Source organism: Anomalospiza imberbis, chromosome 10 (genome assembly GCF_031753505.1).
Source record: "Anomalospiza imberbis isolate Cuckoo-Finch-1a 21T00152 chromosome 10, ASM3175350v1, whole genome shotgun sequence".
In the NCBI taxonomy this organism is placed as follows: Eukaryota; Metazoa; Chordata; class Aves; order Passeriformes; family Viduidae; genus Anomalospiza; species Anomalospiza imberbis.
This window is the reverse complement of record NC_089690.1, coordinates 21,415,517-21,440,101: the sequence shown is the minus strand read 5'-3', so window position 1 is coordinate 21,440,101 and position 24,585 is coordinate 21,415,517. Positions and strand designations below refer to the sequence as shown.

The following is a 24,585-nucleotide window of genomic DNA, read 5'->3' as shown; positions in this document are numbered from 1 at the left end:
AAACCTGGAGCTGACAGTCTGATCAATAATAATAGTAAAGATCATTAATAATAGAGTAGGTAAAGCTGCAGTTAAAATATTAGTTTAAAATGATCTAGCAGATTGTGGTCTGTGTACTGTAACAACCCCATCACAGTGTGGACTAACAGAACCCACCAAACCCTCACCAAAACCCACCTGAGGGGTGTGAAACAACGAAAACAGCAACACAGTGAAGGGTGAGAAGGACCCCAGGCTCTTCCTGCTCAGGACTGAGGTGTGAGGGAGACGGAATGAAACTTTTTAATTGCCAGGCATTTCTTTGTTCATGGTCCCTCCTCTGAGGCACCAGCTGAGGCAACTGAACACCAGAACTGATCTGTGCCCAATAAATCTGTCGGGGATGAGAACCTCGGGTCAAAACCTTCTGCTGTGCCTGCAGCCCCTGCCTGTATCCCTGTGCCCATCAGGGAGATGCAGGCCAGGCCCTGAGCTCTGTCTAGCCCCTACCAGCCCTCCCCCATCACCGGTGGAGCTGCAGAAGAATGTCCCCCTCTGCCACCATTTCTTCCCCTTTCCCAGCTGGAATGTGCTCAGCTTGGGCCAGGCTGTGACCTGCAGCCTCCCCAGGGCTTGTCTTGCTGGTGAGGGGAGACCAAGAACGCACCACAGTTGGAAAAGTGACCTTTATTTAAAAAATAAAAAGAGCAACAAACCCCAGATATTCTGCAATAAACCCCTTGTGATGTCTTGTCCCAACACGTGTGCGGTGTCCCTGCTGACCTCTGCGGGGGCTGCGGGCGGGGGGACACCGGGCAGCCCCTCCGGGCTGGCAGCCACCTCCCCTGCTCCTGTCCCAGCCGGGAAGGCACCTCCCGGCCGGGAATGTCGCACCGGAGCGGGACCATGGCCCACAGCAGGCACTTCTCCGGGTCCGTGTGTTCCAGCCCCCTCTGCCTCCTGCTCCAGCTGCCCGGGCTGCCCCTCCCCGGGGTGACGGGCAAGCGCGGCTGGAGACGCTGGGAGCTGCCATTCCCAGGACGGGGCTGGCCCGGAGCATCCCTCGCCGGGAGCACCTGGGCTGCGGGAGAGGAGCTCGGAGCTGCGGAGTCGCTCCCGTGGGAGGTAAAACAAACCCAAACAAGACAAAGTAGTGGCAGTGGGTGATGGGGGTGCGAGTCAGTCCTCGGGGGCTACACCAGCCCCGCCGCCTTCTCCTGCACGTTGTACTCCTTGCTCCTCTTCACCTTCCAGCTGATGAGGGCGAGCAGCATGGTGCCCACCACCTTGTAGCCCACCTGCAGCCCCAGGTACCTGCCGGGAGAAGAGCGGGGACATGGCACGTCTGCAGCTGGCACTTCCAGCCGGCCCCAGGCTGGGCTGGGACCCCTCCCCTGCCCGAGCCGGGGCGCAGGGTACCTGTTTCGGAGGAAATCGTTGTTGTAGTAGGCGCAGAAGCGGCCCGGGGCGCACTGCTGCTGCTGCCAGTAGATGCAGGAGGAGTCGATGAGGGCTCCGAACATGGCTGGGGCTGGCAGCCAGGCTGGCGGGGAGAGAGGATGGGGTCAGGTGCTGATCCCGAGCAGGTTCAGGGCCTCTCGCAGCTCCAGCAGCCCCCCAGCCTCATTCAGAGACGGTCACTCACCCAGCAGTCTCATCAGTAAGAACTGGACTCCGATGGCAAATGACTTCTCATCCTGGTTCACCACCCTGCAGGGGAGAAGCCACAGGAGGTCAGAGCTGCTGGCCCTGGATTTGGCCAAGACTTGGGCTGGTTGCACGTTTATGACATCGCGTTGATCCCAACATGGGGAAACACCATATCGGCTCCCCCCTGGAACTGAGGACCCCGCACACCACTCACCGTAACACCATCATGTAGAGGGGGTTGTGGGACAGGCAGGCGACCAGGGCAGCAAAGGAGATGAGGAATATGGCAGGAAGGAGCATGTGGGAGCAGCTGACTGGACAAGAGCCCGTGTAGGTGGAGAACAGCTCATTCCCATTCAGGGAACAGTTGTGGTAAATCTGTTGGAAACGTTTGGAACAAAACAGACGTCAGACTCCGAGCGCCAGGAGCAGCTTTCTCGGGACAAATCATCCCACATCCCTGTGCAGGACACCAATAGGAGCACCAGCTCCAGTTTTAAGGCACAGCCATGGCATCCTGTAGTGGGATTTGCCACCATCCCTGTTCCTCCAAGCACGTTCCCAGGGCCTTACAGCAATTCTCCAGGGCACCTTCCCAGGCCTCAGCACACCATGTGGAAAAGGTTCTACCCCTTATGGCATTTGCTGGGTTCCAGCAGCATCACTCCACTATTCCCAGCAAGGCTGCTTTGCTAACCACTTGCTTTACTCACCGTTTGTCTGGGGTTGGAGGGGTTGGTGGTGCTGTTGGTGCAGCCAGCGAAGCAGGGTGAGATGTATTCCGTGGTGTTTTTCCGGCACACGGGGTGGAAGATCTGCTTCGAGCATTGGCACCCAACCCGCGTCTTAACCTGCTGCTGGGAATTGGGTGTACTGCCAGAAAAGAGGGGGGAGAAATTGGTAAAAAGTTAAGAAATAGGACAGGAAGAATTAAAAAAAAAATCCCTTTTGCTAGCTGAGCAGTTTTCCTGTTCCTGTTTGGGCTGGGACACTGCCAGCAGCAACCTGGCCTTCTGCCAGCCCCTGATCCCTGCAGGTACCTCTGGAAGTGTGCAGTGAATGTCACAGGAATTATGTTATGTCTACAAACAAGTACTGACACACTTATTTTCTCTTTTTTTCTTTTTTCTTTTTTTTTTTTCAGCTGAAAATTAATCGGCCAAAAGCCTGTAGAAATGGAGCTGGGCTCCATCCAGAGCCGCACAAACAGATGTGTGAACAGCCACAGCTGGAAACACCACATGGACACAAACTGAAAGTGGGCATGCTCCCAAACAAGCCTGATGGCTATGGAAGTGAAGAGGACAAACCCAAATCAGCCCTGGCTTCCCTCGCTCCCCCAAGGACTGCATCTGCTGGAGTCACACAGCCTGACTCCTGCTGGAATGTGGCACTGGGGAGCTGCCCTTGGGCAGGGTGGGATGGGGCTGCTCCACCCACTGTGGGAAGATGGCATCAGAAATCTCTTCCTTGCTGGCAGTGCACTGGGAAATGAGCACAATGCACTTGACATCAAGCCTTGGTCATATACAAATGTCATTTTTATCTTAGGAAGTCATGGTAAGAGCCAAAAATATCCACTGAGGTGAGGAGAAAGATGATGTCCAGCTGGAATACTGGGAGTGTGTGAAGTGATGTGGACACAATGTTACTAATTTTCCCCTAAAAATCCAGAATGAAAAATTACACCCTGCTTGTTTGGCCCAGAAAATCGTGGATAAACGCCCTCCCAAGCTCTCTGGGCTGTGAAGCAGCCGGATCTCCTCCATGCAGCGGGGATCAAGGAGCAAGAAGCAGCATGGTGACGTCTTCTGCCTCTCCACCTGCATGGATCCCTCCCCATGGATAAGAGCTGGAGAAACGAGGAGCTGGGAGCAGCACCTGCATTACCTGGGGTGGTAGATGCCCTCGATGTGCCCTGTGGAGCAGCCCATGAAGAAGATGGGCAGGCAGATGAGGATGGAGAAGACGAGCACCACCACGGCGAAGCGCGGGATGGCGCGCAGGGAGAAGGAGAAGCGCTTCATGATGATCCCTCCCAGCAGCATCCCGAGTGCTGCTGCCGGCAGGTTCACAGCTCCTGCAGAGGAATGGAGCCTTCAGGGGTGACCTGCCTGCCCAGAACCCCTCCATGGGCAGGGGGCAGCTCTCTGGACCTCACAGGAGTTGGGAGAACCCGCAGATCCAACTGTTGTCTAAGACAGCCCAAACCCAAGGCAGCTGGGGAACTACAGGTCAGGAAAGTCACCAACTACCCCAAGGTGAACCCCAGGTCTCATCCAAAAATGAGTTTTCACTGAATTCTTCTCCAGCATTTAAAAAACCTGGAGAATATGGGCAGTTGGCTCCCTGCTGATGGATATTTTTTGCCTCCATCCATACTCACCTATGAGGAAGTTGGCCTGGGAGGGGGAGGCACCGTACTGCTTCTCCAGGAATTTGTTGAGGAAGGTGGCCAGACCCGCAATGACGGAGGAGAAGCTGCACTGAGCCAGCACCAGGAGGATGAAGAGGGGGTTAAGCAGCAGCCTGAGGAAGATCTTTGGGAATCCTACAGGGAAACAATAGGAAAAATGTCTTTTAGCCATGTGATCCTCACGCCAGCCATTTGTACTTGGAATAAACCCCCACCCTTAGCCTGCTCCCAGTAAGGATGTCTGTGGGATGATGATGATCTGCTGGGGATGTCTGCAGGCATGGGAAAGTGGGAAGGGAGACACCCTAATGTGTCCCAGCAGCTGGCAGCACCATGGATGTGTTTTCCTGGTGGGACATTGTGTCCTCTGGCCCCAGAGGCAGATGGACCCTGGGAGCAACTCTGTTTATTTGGTCTCTTATGAGTTTTCTAATTAGCAGAGAGTGGTGGAGAGCCAGCATCCATTAAAGCCCAAAGAGAGGAGAAGAGGGAACTGACAGCACCAGGATATGACTGCAGTGGAGGAAGAGGCAAGGAGGGAGGGGCTTTATGTGGGAAGAAATCCTCCTGGAGCTAAAAGAGTCATGAATCTTGTCCCTCAGCAGTGACATCCCTCTCAAGGCTCTTTTGGCTTCACATAAACAGTGTCAGCTGCAGTGGGGTGACCTCGTCGAGGGGCTGGTGGTGCTGGCAGCCCCATGCCCACTCCTGGAGCTGGGGTTAAACCTCCCAGCGACCCTTTTCCGGCACACTTGTACCACTTTAAGGTCCTCAGCGCAAAATTTGGAAACAATTCAGGCCCCACAGAAGAGGGGCCTCAAGAGATCTGTAGCCAAAGGGAGACTGTGCCCACCTTCCCGTGGTCCTTGGGCCCTCGTGGTGCTGAAGCTGGTCCACACACGGTGCTGGGCTACCAAGGACTCCCAACAAACCCCCTCGGTGTGAATCTGCCGGTGTGGGGGTCCCCACCCACCCCACATGGCCCAGCACGGCCCAGCACCCCCATCCACCCTCTCCTGGACCTCCCAGGAGTTTACTTTTGATGAACTCCAGCAGGGAGGTCTCTTGAGCAGCCCCTGTCTCCATCTTCCTGAGCATGCCGGCCTCCGTGTTCCGCTCCTGGGAGGGAGAGAGGAGCAGCCTGTGGTGAGAGGGGCTGGCACTGTCCTGGCACAGGGAGGCTCAGGAGGGCCAGGGTCTGTCCCAGGGGCCTTTGACCCCAGCCAAGCCTGACAATTACAGCAAAGCCCTGTCCCACGTGCCCTGAGCGTTCTCCAGGCTGGGAGAGCTGGAGTGTTCACCTGGAGAAGAGAAGGCTCTGGGGAGAACCCCTTCCAGTGCCTAAAGGGGCTCCAAGAGAGCTGGAGAGGGACTTCGGACAAGGGCCTGGAGTGACAGCACAAGGGGGAATGGCTTCCCACTGCCATTAGGGTTAGATGGGATCTTGGGGACAAATTCTTGTGGTGGGGAGGCCCTGGCACAGGGTAACCGGAGAAGCTGTGGGTGCCCCATCCCTGGCAGTGTCCAAGGCCAGGCTGGCCAGGGCTTGGAGCAACCTGGAATAGTGGAAGGTGTCTCTGCCCATGGCAGGGAGTAGAACAGGATGAGCTTTAAGGTCCTTCCTACTCAAACCATTCCGGTATTCTGTGATTAAAGGGGTGAATTATCTCAAATATCACTGCAGCCCCTGAGCAGAGCAGCAAGACAACAGCTTGTTGTTGGGAGATTTTAAGAACTTGGAAATCCTTCCTCCCCTGAACCCTGACAAAACACCTCCCTTTTAATGAAAATGAAAGTTAGAGATAGTTCAGCTCAAGTCCGGGGAGTCCTTTAGCCATAACTGTGAAATATTTTGGGTTTAATTTTACTTTTAAAGAATAAATGAGTAAACAATTTCAAAACAGAACTAAATTATTTTTGTAACAAAACCAGCAGGGTTGGGCTTTGAAAACACCAAAATGATACATGTTGATTATTTTCCACATTTTAAAATTTGTTTTAATGGGAAAGGGTTGCTGGACTGCCTTCCTCCCTCCCACCCCTCTCCTCTGGGGATAAGTTTTCCTTCCCTGAATACACCCCTGGCTCCAGGACATTCCAGCCTCTGGACGTGAGGTCTCACCTCTCCTTTCAGCATGTACCGAGGGAAGAAGAAGTAAGGGATGGAGGTGAGCACCAAGCAGCCCGAGGAGATAAGCAGCCCCAGCCACCAGGCTCCGATCCACCGCTGGTCGCTGGGTGTCAGGTCCACTGCCATTGAACACACAAGGACACACTGTAAGAGCTCCAAGGGTGAAAGGGACAAATCTCCATGAAAATATGGACTGGTGGAGTATGAAGAGTCCCTGTGGGCACAACGCAAGGGTCTCTCCACTGGCATGTAAGAGGAAATGGATGGAGGTGGGAGGTCCCACCAGTGTTGGCAGCAAGATCAGCCCTGGTTGTGTTTGACCTTTGTTTTCCCTGGCCAGGGCCCTGTACTGCCACTCATCCCAGCTGTACTGAGCCTCCCAGGTGACTGCAGGATGGATTTGGTCAGCATGGAAGCACGCTGGTGGCACAGGTTCAACTGTAACCCCGGAGCCAACCAGTGAGGCAGAGATTATGGGGGCCTGACTCCATCCTCTGCCTGGAGAACACAGTGGGTTGGACCATGCTGCTGACAGGGATGCTGAACCAAGACAGGGACTGGGAAAGGCTGCGCTGCTTTCCTGGAAAAAGTTGCTCTCCCATTGTTCCAGGCTCGGTCACTTCTGCTTGCAGGGACCGAGGGAAGGCCCTGTGCTGGCAGAAGCTCCTGGTTTCCAAGTGGACCAAACTCCGGGCGCCTTCTCCGGAAAAAGGAGGAGAAGGTGAGAGCCGCTCTGTCTCCTGCGCACACATCCTTTGGCTGGGCCAAGTGATGCTCACGGGAGGTCTGACAGATTGCCTGGCTTGGCTTGGGGACACGGTTACCCACGGCCGGGATGTGGGAAGGAACGACCGCCAGCTCCGGGTGGGAGCTCCGTGCCAGGGTGAGACAGGAGAGGAGCCCACACCCCACTGAAACAATCAACCCACTTCCCCAAACAGGACCACTCCACTCTGGAGATTGGACGTCATCATGGAGCGACCAGGCAGAGGTTGCTAAATCCGTCTGCCACCGCGGGGAGTGGGCCAAGGCTTTTTGGCATTTCCTGCCCACGTTCATTTATTATTCTTATCAGGCACCGGACAAAAATGTCAGGCTCTGATCTCTCTAAGGAAACACAGGAAAAGCCACGTTAATGATGGAGCTGGGGAGAATTCTTTAGTGATTAAGTTACCAGAAATAATAAGCACATGCCATGGATAAAGCACATTATCCCTGCGGTGGCGTCAGCTCAGCCCCTCTCTCTGCAGGCGCTGGTGGGCGTGCTGGGGAGGAGGATGTGTAGACTCAAGGTCTCTGTTTATCCACAGGGCAGTGGTTGCTCTGTAGTTCTCTTCTCCATCCCTGCATTCCTCAGATTTCCCTGTTCCTCTCCACCACCATGCTGGGGTTGTGGGACACCTCCTCAGTGTGGTGGCAGTGGGCAGACCCCAGCCATGACATCCAGTGCAGCACCATGAGTTGGGCATTGGAATGTCCCTACCCCAGGGCTCTGCTTCAGTGCTGGTGTCAGGACCACCTGTTATCTGTCCTTAAGGGTGACGGAGTGGAGGAGTATGCTGGGGGTGCTGTTCCAGGTCAGGGGGTTTTATGGGTCACAGGACTGGTGGCTTCTGTCACCTTTCATCTCAGAGTGACCTGACCCACTGAGGGTCTTCAGGACCGCTGCTACCTGAGCAATACTCACCAGTGTCAACCCTCCCGATATCCACGAAGAGCCGCAGCACCACGGACCCCAGCAAGTATCCAAAGGCAGGGCCAAACACAGCAATGGCAAAGAGGATGGCTGGGAAAAGGGAGCACAGAGAGCCTCTGTGAGCAGGGAATTGTAGCTTCCATGCAGATATGGCTTCTGTCTTCCCAGGAAATGCAGGAATGGTGGCACAACACACAGAGGGGAGAAACCACCCTTCATCATGCTTCAGGTGGTGAGAACGTCCCCACTGCCCCGACACTGAAGGTGGTGTTTATCTGACAGGAACAGAGGGGGAAGGCAGCTGCCTGTGAACAAAGTCCCTCTGCTCTGCTGCCATCAAGGCTTTGCTGACAAAATGCAAGTTGTCAGCTACACCATGAATATCCATGATATTCATGAACCCCAGGGAGCAGCAGGGCACTGACATCCTGGGCTCACACAGGTGACTGAGACCTTCATGTCCTCTAGGAACCAAGGAAACAAACACATCCTAATCCTCATATCCAAGGAAAAATATTTGGTACAAACATCAGGAGAGGTGAAAAATTCTGAGGGCAAAAAGGCTACCAGACCACCCTGGGTGTAGCTGAACCCTCCCATTCCAAAGCAGATAACCCACAAGGTCAGGACATTTTCTTTTGATTAGTTTGCATTGACAGGATCCAAGTTCCATCCTTGAGAGAAACTCTTTACACAACCTTCTCAAGATGTTTAAAAGGAGGCAGTGAGCTTGAGCTGCATCAGACATGATGCAGAGAGATGGAATTGCTGCTATATTGAGGCAACCCTGAAGCCATTCACCCTGACAGACATTCCCACAGCCTTAAAGGGAGCACCTGTATTATAAACAACAGAGAACTCCCACTTTCCTTCCTCTTCAGAACCTTTCAGGTTCCTTCAGTCCTCTTTCCTTCATTTTCCTTGCAGATTTGAGAATTCTAAGGGATCAGTGGGACAATTCATTAGAACAGTGATCCCTCATTGCAGAAGGAAGACAAGGATGCAGGAGCTTGGAGCAACTTGGTCTAGTGGAAGGTGTCTCTGCCCATGGCAGGGATGGAACTGGATGAGCTTCCAGGTCCCTTCCAACCCAAACCATCCTGGGATTCTGTGAAACAAAACAATGTACAGCAATGGTCCCACTTACCAACATACAGTGGGGAATTGTTGGAGTCTGCAAAGTCGTCCACGTAGGATATCCCAAAGGGCTGGATGGGCACGGTCCCGATCCCAGCCAGCAGCTGGGCAATGACCATCATGGCCCACATGCTGCTGGCCTCCTTCTCGGGGTCCCGGGTGGTGTTTGGGCACACAAATCTACTCTCTGCATAGCACAGCTCAACCTGCCCCTGGCTTTTGTTACCTGGAAGGGAAAAAAATGAGCATTTCAAAACTTGGTACATCCCCTGCCTCTTCCCACACTAAATCCCCAAATAGCAAATCCACACTAAATCCCCAAATAGCAGGAATCCCCAAATAGCAGGAATAGCACACTTGCTGAGTAGGCGCAAACTGCGCAATTTTGGATGGATTGCTCATTTTATTCAGCAGTTCTCATCACTCTGCCCTTCCTTTGGAGTATTATACTGAGGTTAGAGTAGCAAACAACCAGGCTGTGATTTTAATAAAATTTTTAAAAAGTTCATGCCATGGAGTGAGGGTGCTCTGGGTTTAATGAGGGCAGACCTAACCCATGGCTGGTTTTTGCTGTCTGTGGTCTCTGCTCCCTTGTGGTACCTGGGCAGGAACAGGGAGTGATGCCCTCTGGGGTCAGCTGGCTGCCCTAAGCAGGACACCCTGCCCTGAATCCCTGCTGCCCGCATGGCTCAGGAGTAGCCCAGCTCCTTCCAAAACATGCCCCTTGCTTCTTCATACAGCCCAGACACTGGGGGTCTTCACCCTGCTCCAGACTGCCATGGAAACTCCAGCCAGGACTGAAGTATCTTTAGGGTCTGTTCACAGACTGAATGTGTTCTTTTCCATCATCAGGCAGTCCTCATAATGTCAATATCTCTTCCCTGTCCATCTCTTTTGCAGTCCATCCTCTAATCCTGTTCAGTTTAACAAAGCTGTTGTGCAAGAACTGTGCTCTGTACAGAACTTTAGGGTCAAACACAGTTCTTGGTACTTTCTTTCAAGCCTTTCAGTGATTTCTGGTTATACTTCCATGCTTGCACACAAGCCCAACACTAATCAGCTGGGGCATTAGCATTACTTGATCAAGGCATAATTCCTGTCCACTTTCCTTACTGTTGTACCTATTCACCCACACAGGCAGCCCAGCCCTGGGCAGGGAGCAGGGTGATACTTGCCCCTTCCTCATTTCCTTCGCAGTAAGAGCAGCTCTTGTCACAAATCCCGACCTCTCCATAGCCTGATGCATGAATTTAAGCTGCTGGAAAACTTAGCATCTGATGCCTGATTTACTCTCCAAATTCAAAAATCATAGGATGGGGATGAGAAGAGATCTGGGTTTCAGAGGTGGCAATCTCCATGGAGCCTGAGGCTCATCAGCATTCTGAGGATTTAGGGACCAAAACCACTTTGGAGAGACCAAAGCCAGCCTTGTGGCAAGTGATGCTGGTTCTTCTGCTCATTCCATTCTGCATGGAAAATAGAGCTGTCATTGTTCACACGAGCTTGTTCCCAAAGCCTTCCAAGTTAAAGAAGCAGCCTTGCTTGGATCAGATCAGGATCCTGGCCAGAGCAGAGCAGGTCCTGGGAGAGGGGAGATTTGCTATATCACAGAATTCCAGAATGGTTTGGGTTGGAAGGGACCTTAAAGCCCATCTCATTCCACCTGCCACAGGCATAGACATCTTCCACTATCCCAGGTTGCTCCAAGCCCTGTTCAGCCTGGCCCTGGACACTTCCAGGGATGAGGCAGCCACAGCTTCTCTGGGTACCCTGTGCCAGGGCGTCACCACCCTCACAGGGATGAATTTCTCACTAATATTTAATCTAAACCTACTGTCTCTCAGAGAAGCTATGGCTGTCCCATCCCTGCAAGTGCTCAAAGACAGACTTGGAGCAACCTGGGACAGTGGAAGGTGTCCCTGCCCATGGCAGGGGGTGGAATGAGATGGTCTTTGAGGTCCCTTCAAACTCAGACCATCCCATGATTCTGTAACAACAGCTGGAATAACATGTCCAGGAGAGGCAGAAGAAACCCCCACCCATAATTTTTGCATTCAGAAGGGGTTCCAAAGCTATAATGATGTCAGGTTTAACCAGCAACTGCCCACCTTAAGGCACTGCCTTCAACCACTGTTTAAATCACATGTGCCCTGGAAACACCCCCTTTTGGGGGCAGTCATGCATCCCCCATCCCGGAGCAGCTGGATCTGGGTTTGTGGGGGCACAGCTGGTGGCACTCACCTGTGCTGAGTGCAGTGTACTCGTAGGGGCCCGACAGGAAGTGTGGCAGGGTCACCAGGAAGGCCCCCAGGGCCAGCAACAGCCCCCCGACGCCGATCACGCGCGGGCGGTGCACTCGGCTGCCGAAGTAGCTGACGAAGATGATGAGCACCACGTTGCCGATCTGGAAAAAGCACAGGGAAGAGGGAGGAATGTGAGAAGACATCACTGAGGACATCCAGACCCTATGGCTGTGTCTGGGTGTGTGGACAGGGCTCTCATCAGGAGGTGTTTGACCCTCGCAGGAGCAGGAGCATCCCCTGGCCCTATGTGTTCACAGCACGTTAGTGCTCCCTTCTCATCTCCAGCCACAGGGTCACTCTTGGCCTCGGCCACCTCTGGGCAGCCCTTGATGGCATGAATGACATGAGAGCCTCCCTGTGATCTGGCTGGGGCTTTTTCAGCACCCACACCTGCCCAACATCCCGAAGGTATCACAAAATCACTTAGTTTGGAAAAACCCTCCAAGACCATCAACTGCTCCCCCAGCACTGCCAAGGCCACCACTGCTCCACGTCCCCACGTGACACATCCACATATCTGTTAAACCCCTTCAGAAATGGGGACTCCACCACTACCCTGGGCAGCTGTGCCAGGGCTGGGCAACTCTTTCAATGAAGACATTTTCTCTCACACACAAACTAAACCTCCCCTGGCGCAACTTGAGTGTGGCATTCACATTCTCTGAACAGAGAGACATAATTCTCTCTCAGGATTTTTCCTGGAGAAGCACAGAAAGAACAAGAAAAAACAATTCTTATCTGCTCCTGTGTTTGTCCCATGTAGAATGTGGTATAGAGATTGTTTACCCAAGGTGATTGCTTGATTAGAGTCTGGTGATGGTTGTTTGGATTCATGGACCAATTGAATCCAGCTGTGTCAGACTCTCGAGGAGAGAGAGTCACGAGTTTGCTAGTTAGTGATAGTTCTTGTTAATATAATATAGTGTTATATAGTTATAGTATCATATAGTATAATAAAGTCATTAATTAGCCTTCTGAAATCATTGGAGTTCAGAGCACATTCTTCCCAGGCCTTGGGTCACTTTTACGATACTTGAGGCCATTTCCATTTGTCCTGTCCCTTGTTCCCTGGGAGAAGAGATTGACCGATGTGGCATAAACTGACAATTCCTCCAAAACCAGCAAGGAATGAAACATATTGCGTCCATTCCTGTGACTCAAACAGAGATGAGCCCTGCTACAAAGTCCAGCTCACTGCAAATATTTACGACCCCGGACATTTGCAACTGCAGACAGCATCAACTAGAAAGCCATGAAACCACACAGCTTGCTCAGGCAAGTGGGTGAACACCACAAAATTCCCATTACATGGGCTTTAACAGCTCTGGACAACCTAAACATCATTTTAACTTTGGAATGTTCAAGTTGTCCCTGCTCATTGCAGGGGGTTGAGCAAGATGGCCTTTAAAGGTCCCTTCCAACCCAAATCATTCTGTGATTCTATGTATGGCTAAGAAAACTTTGTATTTATGTTTGTGTAGGCTCCCTTGTTTGTCTCTTTGTGGGTTTTGTTCTTGGAATTGCTGAAGGCACCAACACACTAAGATTGTTGTCCTGGACAGGCAGGGCACCTCACATAGTCACAGACAGCAGGAAGTCTCAGTGGGCCCTGAGACGTATTTTTAATCCCAAATGTTCATGCTGGTTGAGGTAAGACTTGGGCATCCACTTCCCCAGGGATCCAGGAAGATTCCCAGTGTCCAGCTTCTTGATGGAGCATCCCATGTGCTCACCATGGAGCTCATGAACAAGTGTGCTGCCACTTGGTGCCAGCAAAAAAGTCTGTGCCAGCAAATCTTTTCCTGTCTTTTCTCAGGCCTTGAAGAGCTGCTAGGAAGGGCAGAATTCCTGAAAATGTGAACGAGGAAACTTATTCCAAGGGATTTCTTGATAAGAAAGTGTTTGTGAGAAAATCCTCAGCCTGCACAGCAGTATGCCTTAAACTGCCAGAGGGCAGGGTTAGGTGGGATATTGGGAAGGAATTGGTCCTGGTGAGGGTGCTGAGGCCCTGCACAGGGTGCCCAGAGCAGCTGTGGCTGCCCCTGGATCCCTGCAAGTGTCCAAGGCCAGGCTGGACAGAGCTTGGAGCACCCTGGGGTAGTGGAATGTGTCCCTGCCCATGGCAGGAGGTGGAATGAGACAGGATGAACTTCAAGGTCCCTTTCAACCCAAACCATTCTGGATTCCATCCAGTGAAGTCTGCTCTTGTCCAAGGGCCATCACCACAGGATGCCCCGTTCCCTCCCCGAGGACATCCTGACCCTGACATGGCAGAGCAGAATGAGGTGTGACGAGGTGTCCCAGAGCACAGCACAGCTGCTCCTCCCAGCACACGGAGGCTGAGGCGGCCCTGGGTGTGAACAGCCCTGACACCCTGTTTTGGGAAGGTGCCCCCCAGGTCCTGGCCACCCTTCGGGCACTCCTCTCCCAGTTACCTCATGCAAGCTGGAGATGAAACCTGAAGAGAGGCTGGAGAGCCCAAAGCGCTTCTCAATGGTGGTGAGGCTGCTCTTGAAGTTGGCGCTGTAGAGGAGCTGGGAGAGCTGGAGGAGCCCATGGCACAGCACAAACACCTGTGGGCAAACAAAGAGTGCCACCCCAGTGAGGACCCAGTTGGAATCACAGAGTCATTAAGGTTGGAAAAGACCTCCAAGGTCATCGGGTCCAACCTCTTACTGGGTACTGCCATGCCCACTAAACCATATTGAGAAGTACCACATCAACTCACTCTTTGAACACTTCCAGGGATGGTCACCCCACCACTTCCCTGGGCAGCCTGTTCCAATGATTAACCACTCTTTCAGTGGAGAATTTTCCCTGCTATCCGATGTGAGCCTCTCCATGCACCCTTTGAGGCCATATGAGACCACAGTGCTGGCAACCACATCCTGCATGAGTGTATTCCAGATGGCTTTGGCCAATGGCTGCACCTCTGGCATGGAGCATCCTGGGATTCACTCAGCTGGAAAGTCAATTAACTGAACCTGCTCCAAGGGGTGTTGCTAGGAAAAGTCAAAAAAGGGTGTTAAAAGCCCCAGAGGGAGAGGATGAAATATGCACGGCGTGGTCTCACTACTCTCACTACTGGGAGATTCCAAAATAGTATTCCAAACCCAGCATCTTCCCTTGAGCCAGGCAGTGAGCCGAGCCAGGAGCCAAGCTTAGCAGAGGCAGAGGAGGGAATACAGAGAGTTTGGGAGAAATCTGGCTGAAAGAGCCTGGGTGGGCTGTGACAGGACAGCACTCTCAGCCAGGGATGCAAGAGGCAGCTCACAAGTGTCTTTTGATCTATATTTAGTCAGAACAGTTTTCCTTTATTTTTCTTGGAATGGAATGCATCCACCCAGTGCCAAAAGCATTTAAAAATCAATTTTTAAAAATCTCAACAAACAAATTAAAAAAAAAAAAAAACAAATGGGGGAAGGTCTTTTAATTTAGATTCACAGGAAATCAAATATTTGCTGAATACCGGAAGAGTGTCCCTCAATGATAACGTCAGGAAGTGCGGGATGATGGATGGGGGATCAAAGGTACTGCAGGGCTGACAAATTCCTGATGTCCTTGGCCAGGAGAGCAGCAATAGTCCTTATGAGTATTTATCTGGAAGGGCGGTAGCGCCCAGTAGCGCTGACCCATTAAATTATTTTAAAAAATCAAAAAATACCAGCTTGGAGGATGCAAATTCCATAAGTGGGTGGAGTCGTGTTTTGGGAGCAGAGGACGATGCAGGACCAGGCCCAGCAGAATTGCAGCAGAATTTGGGTGGAAGATGGGCAAGAAAATGGTTTATTTGGAGTCTTCTCCTGTGAAGGGAGAGAGATCCAGCCAAAAGATGTGGCTGGGAATCTAAAAGAATAAGGGATTGGAGACATGCTGACAGACAGAAAAGAGAAGAGGATGTAGATGAAGAAGAAGGAGAAAATGGAGCCCTGGCAGTGTGAGGACAGGCTTGGAAAAACCTGGAGACCATGGGGAAGATGAAGAAGAAAGGCAAATACCCAAAAATGAGGAAAAAGAAGGATCACAGGCACAAGCTGCCATCATGGAGTCCCCAGCCACATCTCGGAGGGGTGAGAGCAGACAGGCTGGCATCAGGCTGGCATTGCCATTGCAATAACCAGGAGAGGACAAAGTCCCAAGCTGGGACTTTGCCCTAACAAAAAGCTGCAGAACAGGAATTTGGGGTGTAACGTGGGAAATCCTCCCAGACAGGGCCAAAGTGGAAGTGAAATATCTGCCAGTAAACTCTTGAAGCCGAATGACCTCTCCATCCTCCCACTATCAGCTCCCACACTTGAAATCCCATCCAAGGACAAAATCCTGCGAGTGGATCCACCACGCTCCCCAGGCCTGGCCTGGAATTATTGTGGGCTGATCTGGAGCAGAGGGGTGACTCCTGTGAGGATGGCAACTGGAGAGGGGATCTTGTTGCCAGAGAACATCAATTTTTGTCCATGTGTCTCTGGCCAGACTCTAAAGAAGGCACTGGAACAAGGAAGTGCTGGCTGAACAGCAGCAGCCCGGGAGCACCGAGCTGCTGAGCAGCTGGACACAGAGCTCTCCTGGAGCCAGGCGTCAGCCAGGGAAGCAAAGCTGTTTACCAACAGGGAGGGAAGAGGGTGGATCACTGAGGACGAATTTAGCGCAGCAAATGTCAGCCCGATCCCAGTGCAGATGGGGACATGGAGTGTCGAGGACAGAGGGGATGCTGGCATGGAGGGAAGATGAGGAGGAGAGGCAGGCTGGCTCCCCAGAATGCTGGGGGTGGCAGGAGATGGGTTGGAGGCACAGAAACACCATGGAAACCACAGCAGGAGAGGAGAGGAACAAGCCATGGGTAGAGAGGACAGGGAGGAAAAGGCAGAGCTGCCAGGAGATGGCCTGAGATGTGTTTATGCCTTAGTGATAACCTGGGATGGCCAAAACAGAGCCCTGGATCCAGAGATGTCTGGGAATAAGCTGGGGCTGCCTGCCAGGAGGGAAGATGAGGTGAGAGAAGTGCAGCTGGAGAGCACCAGCAAAGGGAGAGGAAAGCCTTGGGGTGTGACTGCTTCTCCCTGCCCATGGGTCCTTCTAATCCAGCTCTTGTCTGCAGGATTAGCCAGAAAGGTGGCAAAGCTGGATGGATCCTCCAGGGATGGGATCCCACCCTGAGACCACACAGCAGCCTCAGCCCTTGGATGTGCAGAGCCCAGAGAATGGGAGGGGAAGGGTAGGGGTGATTTTTTTCCTTGGGAAGAACCTGTCACACAAAACAGCCAGAGAAAGGCAAAACAACCTTTGCCTCTCTCTTTGCCAGAGAAAGGCAAAACAACCTTGTGCATCTGGAGCGTCGCTTTTCCAGACACACTCCAAGTGTCTGGAGGTAAGATGAGGCCTGATCCAAAACCTGAATTCAGCAGACTCAGTTTTAATTATAATAAGGACATCCCAAACCTTGTGGGCTCTGAGTGCAAAAAACTGGGAGAGGGCCTTACTTGGAGGGCTCCCCAAAAAGATTCCATGCACCCCCTGAGGCTGGTGGACATGAGGAGCACCACTCTCTTCACAGGTCCCCTCACAGGTCCTCACAGGTTTCTCCCATCCCTGTCTCTCTTCCCACGCGTTCCCATCCCCACATGTTCATGCCGACCACCCACAACCTGCTGGTTCATGGAAACCAGCCCCGGCCTGGCCCTTCCAGCTGCACCAGATGTGCTGTGCTGCCCCACGTTCCTGCCGAGCAGCCCCAGGAGGGGAGGGAGCTGCTGTAATCCATCTTTCCTAATGACAAGAAGGGGCTCTTAAGGAAGAGCCAAGCTCACTTGCAGGGAGGTTTCGCTGACGCAAAGCCGACACAAGGGTGAAGGCACGGTGGGAGGTTGAGAAGCCGGGGGCACTCCCAAGTGCTGACCCTCCGGAGCAGAGGCTCCCATGGGAGCCTGGTGTACTTTTGGAGCTGCAGGCAAGGAGTGATTGCAGACAGGCAGGGAGCAGCACAGGAAGGCCAAAGGCGTGCACCCATGTGGACCCCCCCAAAATCCCCTCGTAATCATCCCCGCGCTTCTTTTGGAGCAATCCTGACTCCAGGCTGTTTACACAAGGCACTTGACTCCTTTCCAAAAGGAGCTGCATTTAGAAGGAAGCAAACTCCTGGGGGAAACAGGCTGCTGCCCCCACCCAGCTCGTGGGGACCAGCACCTCCCAGGGCAGTGCTTTTTCCAAAGGAAGAGAAACCCACCCCATGGCAGGGAAGGGGGAGGACTGGTCCTTCCATGCTCTGGACAGTGAGAGCTGGAAAGGATTTGGTCAGTCCCAGCCTAGACTTCCGTCTGAGATGTGTCCAACAAATACTCAGGTTTCATTTCATAAGATTGAACCACATCTAAGGACCCTCCAGGGATCTCCAGGAGACAGGATAAGGCTCTTCCAGGCAGGAGCCTGACTCTGCTCTGCAGGGACCACATGTTTGGGATGATCCTGCTACATGTGGCATGGCCATTGCTCCACCTGGAGGAGTAAGTTAAGGGTTAATTCCTTGCTGTGCTTCCATAGTTCATGTCCAAAGTCATCCCTCAGCTCATTTTTCAGTGTCTTCCCCTTGGCAGCCCTGGTTGGAGATAAAGAGGGTGGAAAAGTTGACGGCACTTGTGCTAATCTCCATGCCCGGCGTCTTTCCCACAGCAGTGGGGATGGAAAGAGCCAGGGCTTTTTTCATTAGATGGACACAAGGACTGCCTGGAGAGCTGGAGACCCTCGCAGAACTTATCCAAGTGCTCCCAGGTGACCGATGACACCGAAGTAGGATGTAGCCAAGAGCAAAATCAATCTGGCTGGAGTAAACCTTTGGAAAGGAGTAGGAGACTAGGACTAGGAGAAAGGATGCTCCATTATTTTTCCCTATGCAGAGTACAATCGGAGTTGACTCCAAAGCAAAATTGTTTGATCCAAGTGGAAAGTCAGAAGACTTTCCTCCCAAAATCAGGGAATATTCCTCCCAAAGCAAGAGACTCCAAGCTTCCACCTCTGGAGTCTCCTTCCACTTTAACCTCTTGAGCTTGCAAGAGAAAAAAAAGGAAAAGGAGAGGGGAACTGTAGGAATTAATAAGAATATCCCCAAAATTTTAATAGGAAGAAGACAGAGTGTTTATTTTAGAGTAGTAAGATCAACTCTTACTACACTGGGAGATTCTCCTGCAGTAGGACAGCTGAGGTCACTCAGTCCAAAAGAAATATATCAGCTGGATATGGAAAGTGTAGGGTTAGGGTTAGGGTTAAATAGGGTGGGGAAATACATCCTTCCTTGGCATCACTTTCCTATGGGCAGCTGCCTGTATTTGCAGATCAAAAAGTACCATGAAAGAAGAAAAAAAGCACAGCATTTCCACAAAAAGTACCAAATACCCTGCACAGAGCCCATCTTTTAGCACAGAACCTCTGAGCCTTTTCTGATGAAAGAAGCTGGCTTCTAAGTGGGATTTCTATTGCAAATAATAAAATAATATAAAAATTAACCTGATCAGGGATTGCCTGAAGCATGCTGGAATGACGACTGTCTACTACCAAGCCACGCACGTTTTACACCCCCCGGCTGTCACGTGCAAAGATAATATTTGCTCTTTTGCAACAAACACAGACATGGGATTTCCTGGCACTGTATCCCGGTGACTTTGCAAGGCCCATAAGATCCCCAGCTTTGCCAAGAATGGAGGTTTTTGGCTGCAGAGGATTGCTGAGGCAGACCCTCCGTGTGGGATGGTTCCCAAGGAAATACCGCCCTCAAAATAGGACACCGGGCATCCCTCAGCCTTTCCTCCCTCCGGCAGGTTGGGTGGTTGGTGTTCATTCTTTCCTGAAGGTCTCTTTTCATTCTGAGGCATCAGGATCCGACCAGGGTTTCCTTGAGGGCAGGTCCAGGCTGGCTGTGTTTTGCCTGACCCAGAAGTGTGTGCAAACACTCCTCCCGCCCGGCCGGCCGTGCCTCGTGCTCCCTATCAGCGTCACTCCTCTCCCGTCCTGCTCCCCATAATCTTATCTACGCTGACCACTCCTTGCTTGTGTTTGGGCACCCAACCACCTCGCCCCTCATAAAATTACCTTGTCTCAGGTCTCCTAGACCTTGATCCCACTAAACTTTCCAACCCATCCTTATCCCACTGCTGGTGTTGCTGGTGAAGACCAGGTGGTTCTTCCCTTCTGGAGCCTGATCCCACCAAAAGCAGACATGACCACAGTGCTGGACCATCCAGACCCAACCTGTGCTGTCTGGTGCCAGCACCATCACCACAAATGCTGGAAGACCCTGGTCACTGCAGGTCCTCCTTCTCATGTCGCTAAGGACCCTCCTTGTGTCTTTGCCACAAACACTCATCCAGCCCGCCATGCCTGCCTGCACAGTGCCCAGAATTGCAATATTGCTTTGATTTTCCAGCTTAAATCAATGGCTGTAATCAGCCATGGCTTTCTCCTTTCTGTGTTCCCCTCTCCAAACCTACAGCCACACTGCCTCCAGATCTGTGACATGATAAATCTCCTGTTCTGGCTAAACAAAGCAATTAATAATCTTTTCCAACAGGATATGAGAGCACAACTGGTACATCTCCAGGCTTCTAGAATACAATCCTCAGCAGATTCCTTTAGTCCCTTGGAAGGAAGGGACAAAAAACTTGCCCTGCTTCTGTTGGGACCTCAGACTCCAAGGCCAGGCTCTGTTTCCTCTGCAGGAGACATCCAGCCTCCCCAGGGAGGCGAGAGCTCCCTGCTCCTGCTCACTGCTCCCTGTGTGCTCCCAGCACCTTCACCCCGGGATGCTTTCAAGCCTTATCCCATTCTGAGAGCCCACAGTCTTCTCCTAACCTTGTTGTCCCCTCTCCTACCCTCTTCCATTCCCTCCCTCTCCTTGCCCCAGTATAACACCAAATTTAAACCTCTCCTAAGGCTTTTAAATATCTCTCTGGATCACCTCCAGCTGACATAAGTGAAAATAATTCTCTGTTGTCCTCCTGTTTCCTTTTCCATGCCAGGCGGTCTGCAGGCATGGAAAAAAAAGCCTCCCCCTGCCTGCACTCACAACACTTTCACACTGCTCCTCTGTGCTCCCCAGCTTCCAGCTGAAGCCAGTCCAGCTCCTCTAAATCAAAAGATATTTATAAAGCTCTCCTCCTTGTCATCTTTCTGGGGATCCCAAAATCAATTAAAATAGTTCAAAACCACAAATGAGACTGTAAAGGCGAAGAAGCCAAAATATCTGAGGCTCTGTAAACAGATAATTCCTGTGAAATAATCCTTTTCCAGTGGTTGTCTGAGAGCAGAAAATGGACATAGAATCATAGCTTCATTAAGGTTGGAAAAGACCTCCAAGATCATCAAGCCCAACATGAGCTTAAATCACCGGGTTGGGGCTCTGGACTGGGAGATACTGATGGGGTTCCTAGCTATGTGTGGGTATCAAAAGGACCAACCACATTCTCCACCTTTTAAACCTGTTTCAATCCTTTAGTCTGTGAGGTTCTCGATGTCCCCAGTGCCACAGGTGCTGGCATCCACTGGAAGGTTGGGTTTGTCCTGCATTTGCCGAGCAGCACAGCTGCAGTTCCCCAAACCCCAGTGCCAGTCAGCACAACCCTGGCAGCTCTGGTGAACGTCCAAGCAGGGGGATGTCCCTGCTCATCAGAGAAATCATGGAATATTTTGGGCGGGAAGGGACCTTAAAGCTCATCCTGTTCCACCTTGCCATGGGCAGGGACACCTTCCACTATCTCAGGCTGCTCCAAGCCCAGTCCAGCCTGGCCTTGGACACTTCCAGGGGTGGGGCAGCCACAGCTTCTCTGGGCAACCTGTGCCAGGGCCTCAGCACCCTCGCAGCAAAGAATTTCTCCCCAGTATCCCATCTAAATGTCTCATCATCGCCCCCATCTCCACCAGTGCTGCGGGGTTACCGGGATGCTCCAGGTTCCTGGCTGAGGTCAGAGCTCAGCAGCCCCAAAACCTCCCAGCCCCAGGACCTGAAGGCCTTTTGTGTTCTGCTTTGTCTCTTCCGGGGGGATGCGGGTGGGAGCAGCGGGCAGAGGGCTCGGCAGCCCTGCATGGAAGCGAAGGCAGTGGCTGGGCTGGTCCCAGCCGTGATGCACGGTGGCAGTCGCGCCAGGCCAGGCGGAGCCCGGCGCTATCAGCGGGACCGAGCCCGCTCTGTGTCACTGCCGCAGCCACTCCGTGCCCACGTGTGACCGGCAGTGACTCCGCAGCACCCCACGGAACTGTCACAGCCGGGCTCCGCTGGGAACGGGGAGCAGCTGCAACCGCACCTGTCCCAGCCCACGGCCACATCCACCGGGAACTGCCTGCTGAAGTGCAGCTGCGCCATTCCTGCATCCCGAGCGTCCCCAGGACTCCAACCCCATCCCAGAGAATCCCTCAAACTGCCCCTTTGCACCAGGACTTCTCCCTCCCCGATGCCCATCCCTGGCACCATTGTGTTCCCACATCTCCAAACGTCAGTGACAATGCCTCTGGCTCTGGAAAACACCCAGAGAGAGAGGGGGGGTCCGGTGGAGGGGGTGGTGGTCCGCTGGAGGGGGTGGAGGGATCATGGAGGGCCAAGATGGTTTACATGGAAAAATAATTTGTTATTTCGGCCCCAGCCCTGCAAATGATACCCTGCATATGATCCCATCACATGAGTTTTGGGGATTAAATATGAGCTTAGTGATTAACTCTCCCAAGTCTTAATCGTGTCTTTCCAAGCCTGTTAAAAGTAGGGAATTTTGTTATGTTGGAAATACTGTCCCCATCAGAAACTGCCATTGTCTCTGTGAGGATGTTGTGTCTGATGGCTCTGGGGAGAGTGATGCCCACAGCTTCTCATAAAAATTGGGGCTGGATGAGACTTTTTTATAATCCATCATTCATAGCACCAGTGGCTTCTTGTACAATTAAGAGCTACAAACCCTTTCAAAGCCGGATGTTCACCATGCCTTGCTCTCTGATGACCATTCACTCCAAAACTCTCCAAACCTGGAAATTCCACTGTGGCACTTTGACATCCTACTCATTTTTGAGGGCTGAGGGGACTGGCACTGCACCCAGGTGAATCCTTTCTGACCCTGAAGAAGTTATTTTGTTAATGTATATGTTTTTAATGCAAATGTCACAGGACAGGAAGAGTGAATAGGTCAGGAAAGGGTGGGGGATCGTGTTGCCTGTCAATTTATACATTTGCTCTCAAAAGCATGAATATTTCTCTGAGAGATGGGTGCCCACCATCCCAGATGGAGTACATCATCCCTCTGATGCCAACAAGCATGTTTGGGTAGAGCTCAAACTGTTCCTTCATGTGCTTGCATAGTGCCACTGCCAGACTGCTGACTTTTAAAATCAGAAACAATTCTAAACTAGAAGTTTTGGAATAAAAACATCAAAAAGCAGTTTTAAAGCTTTTCTTCAGGCAATGGTTTTCCTGCCACAAGCAAAGTGACACTCCTGAATCTTCTGCCCTTGGCCAGATGCCCCTAAAAGGTCCCATCCAAGTGCCCTGGGGCATGTGGGGTGCTGAGCACCCAGCCTGACTCTGGGGCACCCACAGCCCACACCCTGCAGCTGCCTATGGGGTGTACAGATGGAGTAGCATTTATTTCTTGGGGCTTTTGTTTTTTAATCCGAAAGTGTGACATCCTGCAAGAGGGTTTGGCAATGTTTTTTCACTCCAGGCTATTTTTGCTTCTATCAGTTTCCAGAAAAGAGCATGAACTGCAAGAAGGGCTCTGGTTTTAGGTGACTTTACTCACCCCAAACTCAGGGTTATAACTCAGGGTTATTACTGCAGCAGCCTGGAGGGGGCTGGGGGCAAATTTTGCACCTCCAGCAGAGCAGTGGACGGGTCAGCAGTCCCCTCCAGAGGAACATTAGTGCAGCCCAGAGGCAGCCCTGAATCATCCAGCTTAATCTCAAGCTCTTTCTCCTGGAGCTCACAGCCAAAAAGTGTCATCAAGTCACCTGCTGGAATAGCCCGGCCTGGGCAGTGGGGACTTTCAAGGGTATGGGACTGGGAGACATCATCTGGGATCATGCCTCCAGCCCCGGGAGCTCTCAGGAGGAGCAGCCCCGTGGTACCCTACAGCATTCCCACAGAACTCCAGCACAGCCCCGGGAGCAGCGGGCAGCAGCGTCCCTCATGGAGGGTGAGGGAAGCGTGATGGCAAACAAACCCCAAATCCCGACCCTGGCACCTTCTCCACGGCCACACGTCCTGAAAACGCTGGGCTGGGAAGTGCTGACCCAGCCCAGCCCAGCACAGCCGCTCGGGTGCAGGAACAGCGGTGGGAAAGCACAGCCCGGCACCGGCAGCACCGGCAGCACCGGCACGGGAGGGCCCTGCCCGCCGGTGGCCCCTGGCACATCCCCGGAGCTGCACCTGCCTGCTCCAGGTGCCCGTGTGTGGAGGTGCTGCCAAGCGAGGCATGGAATTCCCCCCTTCCAGGGACATCCAGGCGGATGTCCCGGGGACAGGAGCCAGCCCGTGCAGCAGCCGCGGTGCACATCCACAAACGGGCCAAAGAGCGGGGGGAGAAAGGACGGGTGAGGGGTGGTGTAAGGGCAGGATGGGAAAAGTGGCACACGGCCGGGGTGAGCGGTGTGCCCGCACGCAGGCAGTGAGCTCAGGAGCCTGGAGCTCAGGCAGGGGCCGGCTCTCAGGTGGCAGCAGGTGAGGAGCTGGGCAGCCAGCACCGGAAAACCACCTCAGCCCACCGAGATTTTGTTTCTGTCACTCAAAAACTCTGCTCGCCCGAGTTTTTAAAGCAAGTAGTGCAACACTTAAGGCAGTGTTTTATTTTCACGCCAGGATGTGGTTAATCATTCCCTAAGCAGCAGCACACCGTGTACGACACGCCGTGGGGAAGCTCACGGAGAGCTGCTCCACGGGGTGAAACACCCAGGGCATCACTCCGAACCCGCAGAGCCCCCCGGCCCTGCCCAGGCAGGATTCCCCAGGAGCTGATGTTCAAATTCTGCATCATCAAACACCCTTCGTTTCACCCGCGGTGCGTAGGAGGGACACGGGGATGCGTGGGGTGGGCTGGGGTCCCTCTCCAGGCAGGAACCCCCCTCCCTCCCCGCGAGCATCCCTGCCCCATCCTTACTTTGATGTTGCAGAAAAAACTTCTGGAGCAGGTGCTGGAGCTCTTGGGGATATCAACCGGGGATTTGCCAACTTCGGGGCGGACTCCCATGGCGAGGGCTTCCCGGGGAGCCCGGAATCGTCGGGCTGTGCGTGGGCTGCCGCCGCTCTCCGGCCCGG

At 52.8% G+C, this 24,585-nt stretch overlaps 1 protein-coding gene across 1 annotated transcript; it reads right to left on the bottom strand.

Annotated features, from left to right (window-relative positions):
* Window positions 1-651: 651 nt before the first annotated feature.
* SLCO2A1 (solute carrier organic anion transporter family member 2A1) lies at window positions 652-24,585 on the bottom strand. Its single transcript, XM_068201159.1, has 14 exons — window positions 24,428-24,585; window positions 13,748-13,885; window positions 11,251-11,413; window positions 9,020-9,235; window positions 7,864-7,962; window positions 6,168-6,295; window positions 5,083-5,164; window positions 4,016-4,180; window positions 3,520-3,709; window positions 2,343-2,502; window positions 1,844-2,007; window positions 1,625-1,689; window positions 1,399-1,522; window positions 652-1,293 (listed from the first exon to the last, which is right to left on the bottom strand). Exons 1-14 carry the CDS (start codon window positions 24,515-24,517, stop codon window positions 1,173-1,175), a joined length of 1,905 nt encoding a protein of 634 aa, XP_068057260.1. The 5' UTR covers window positions 24,518-24,585; the 3' UTR covers window positions 652-1,172.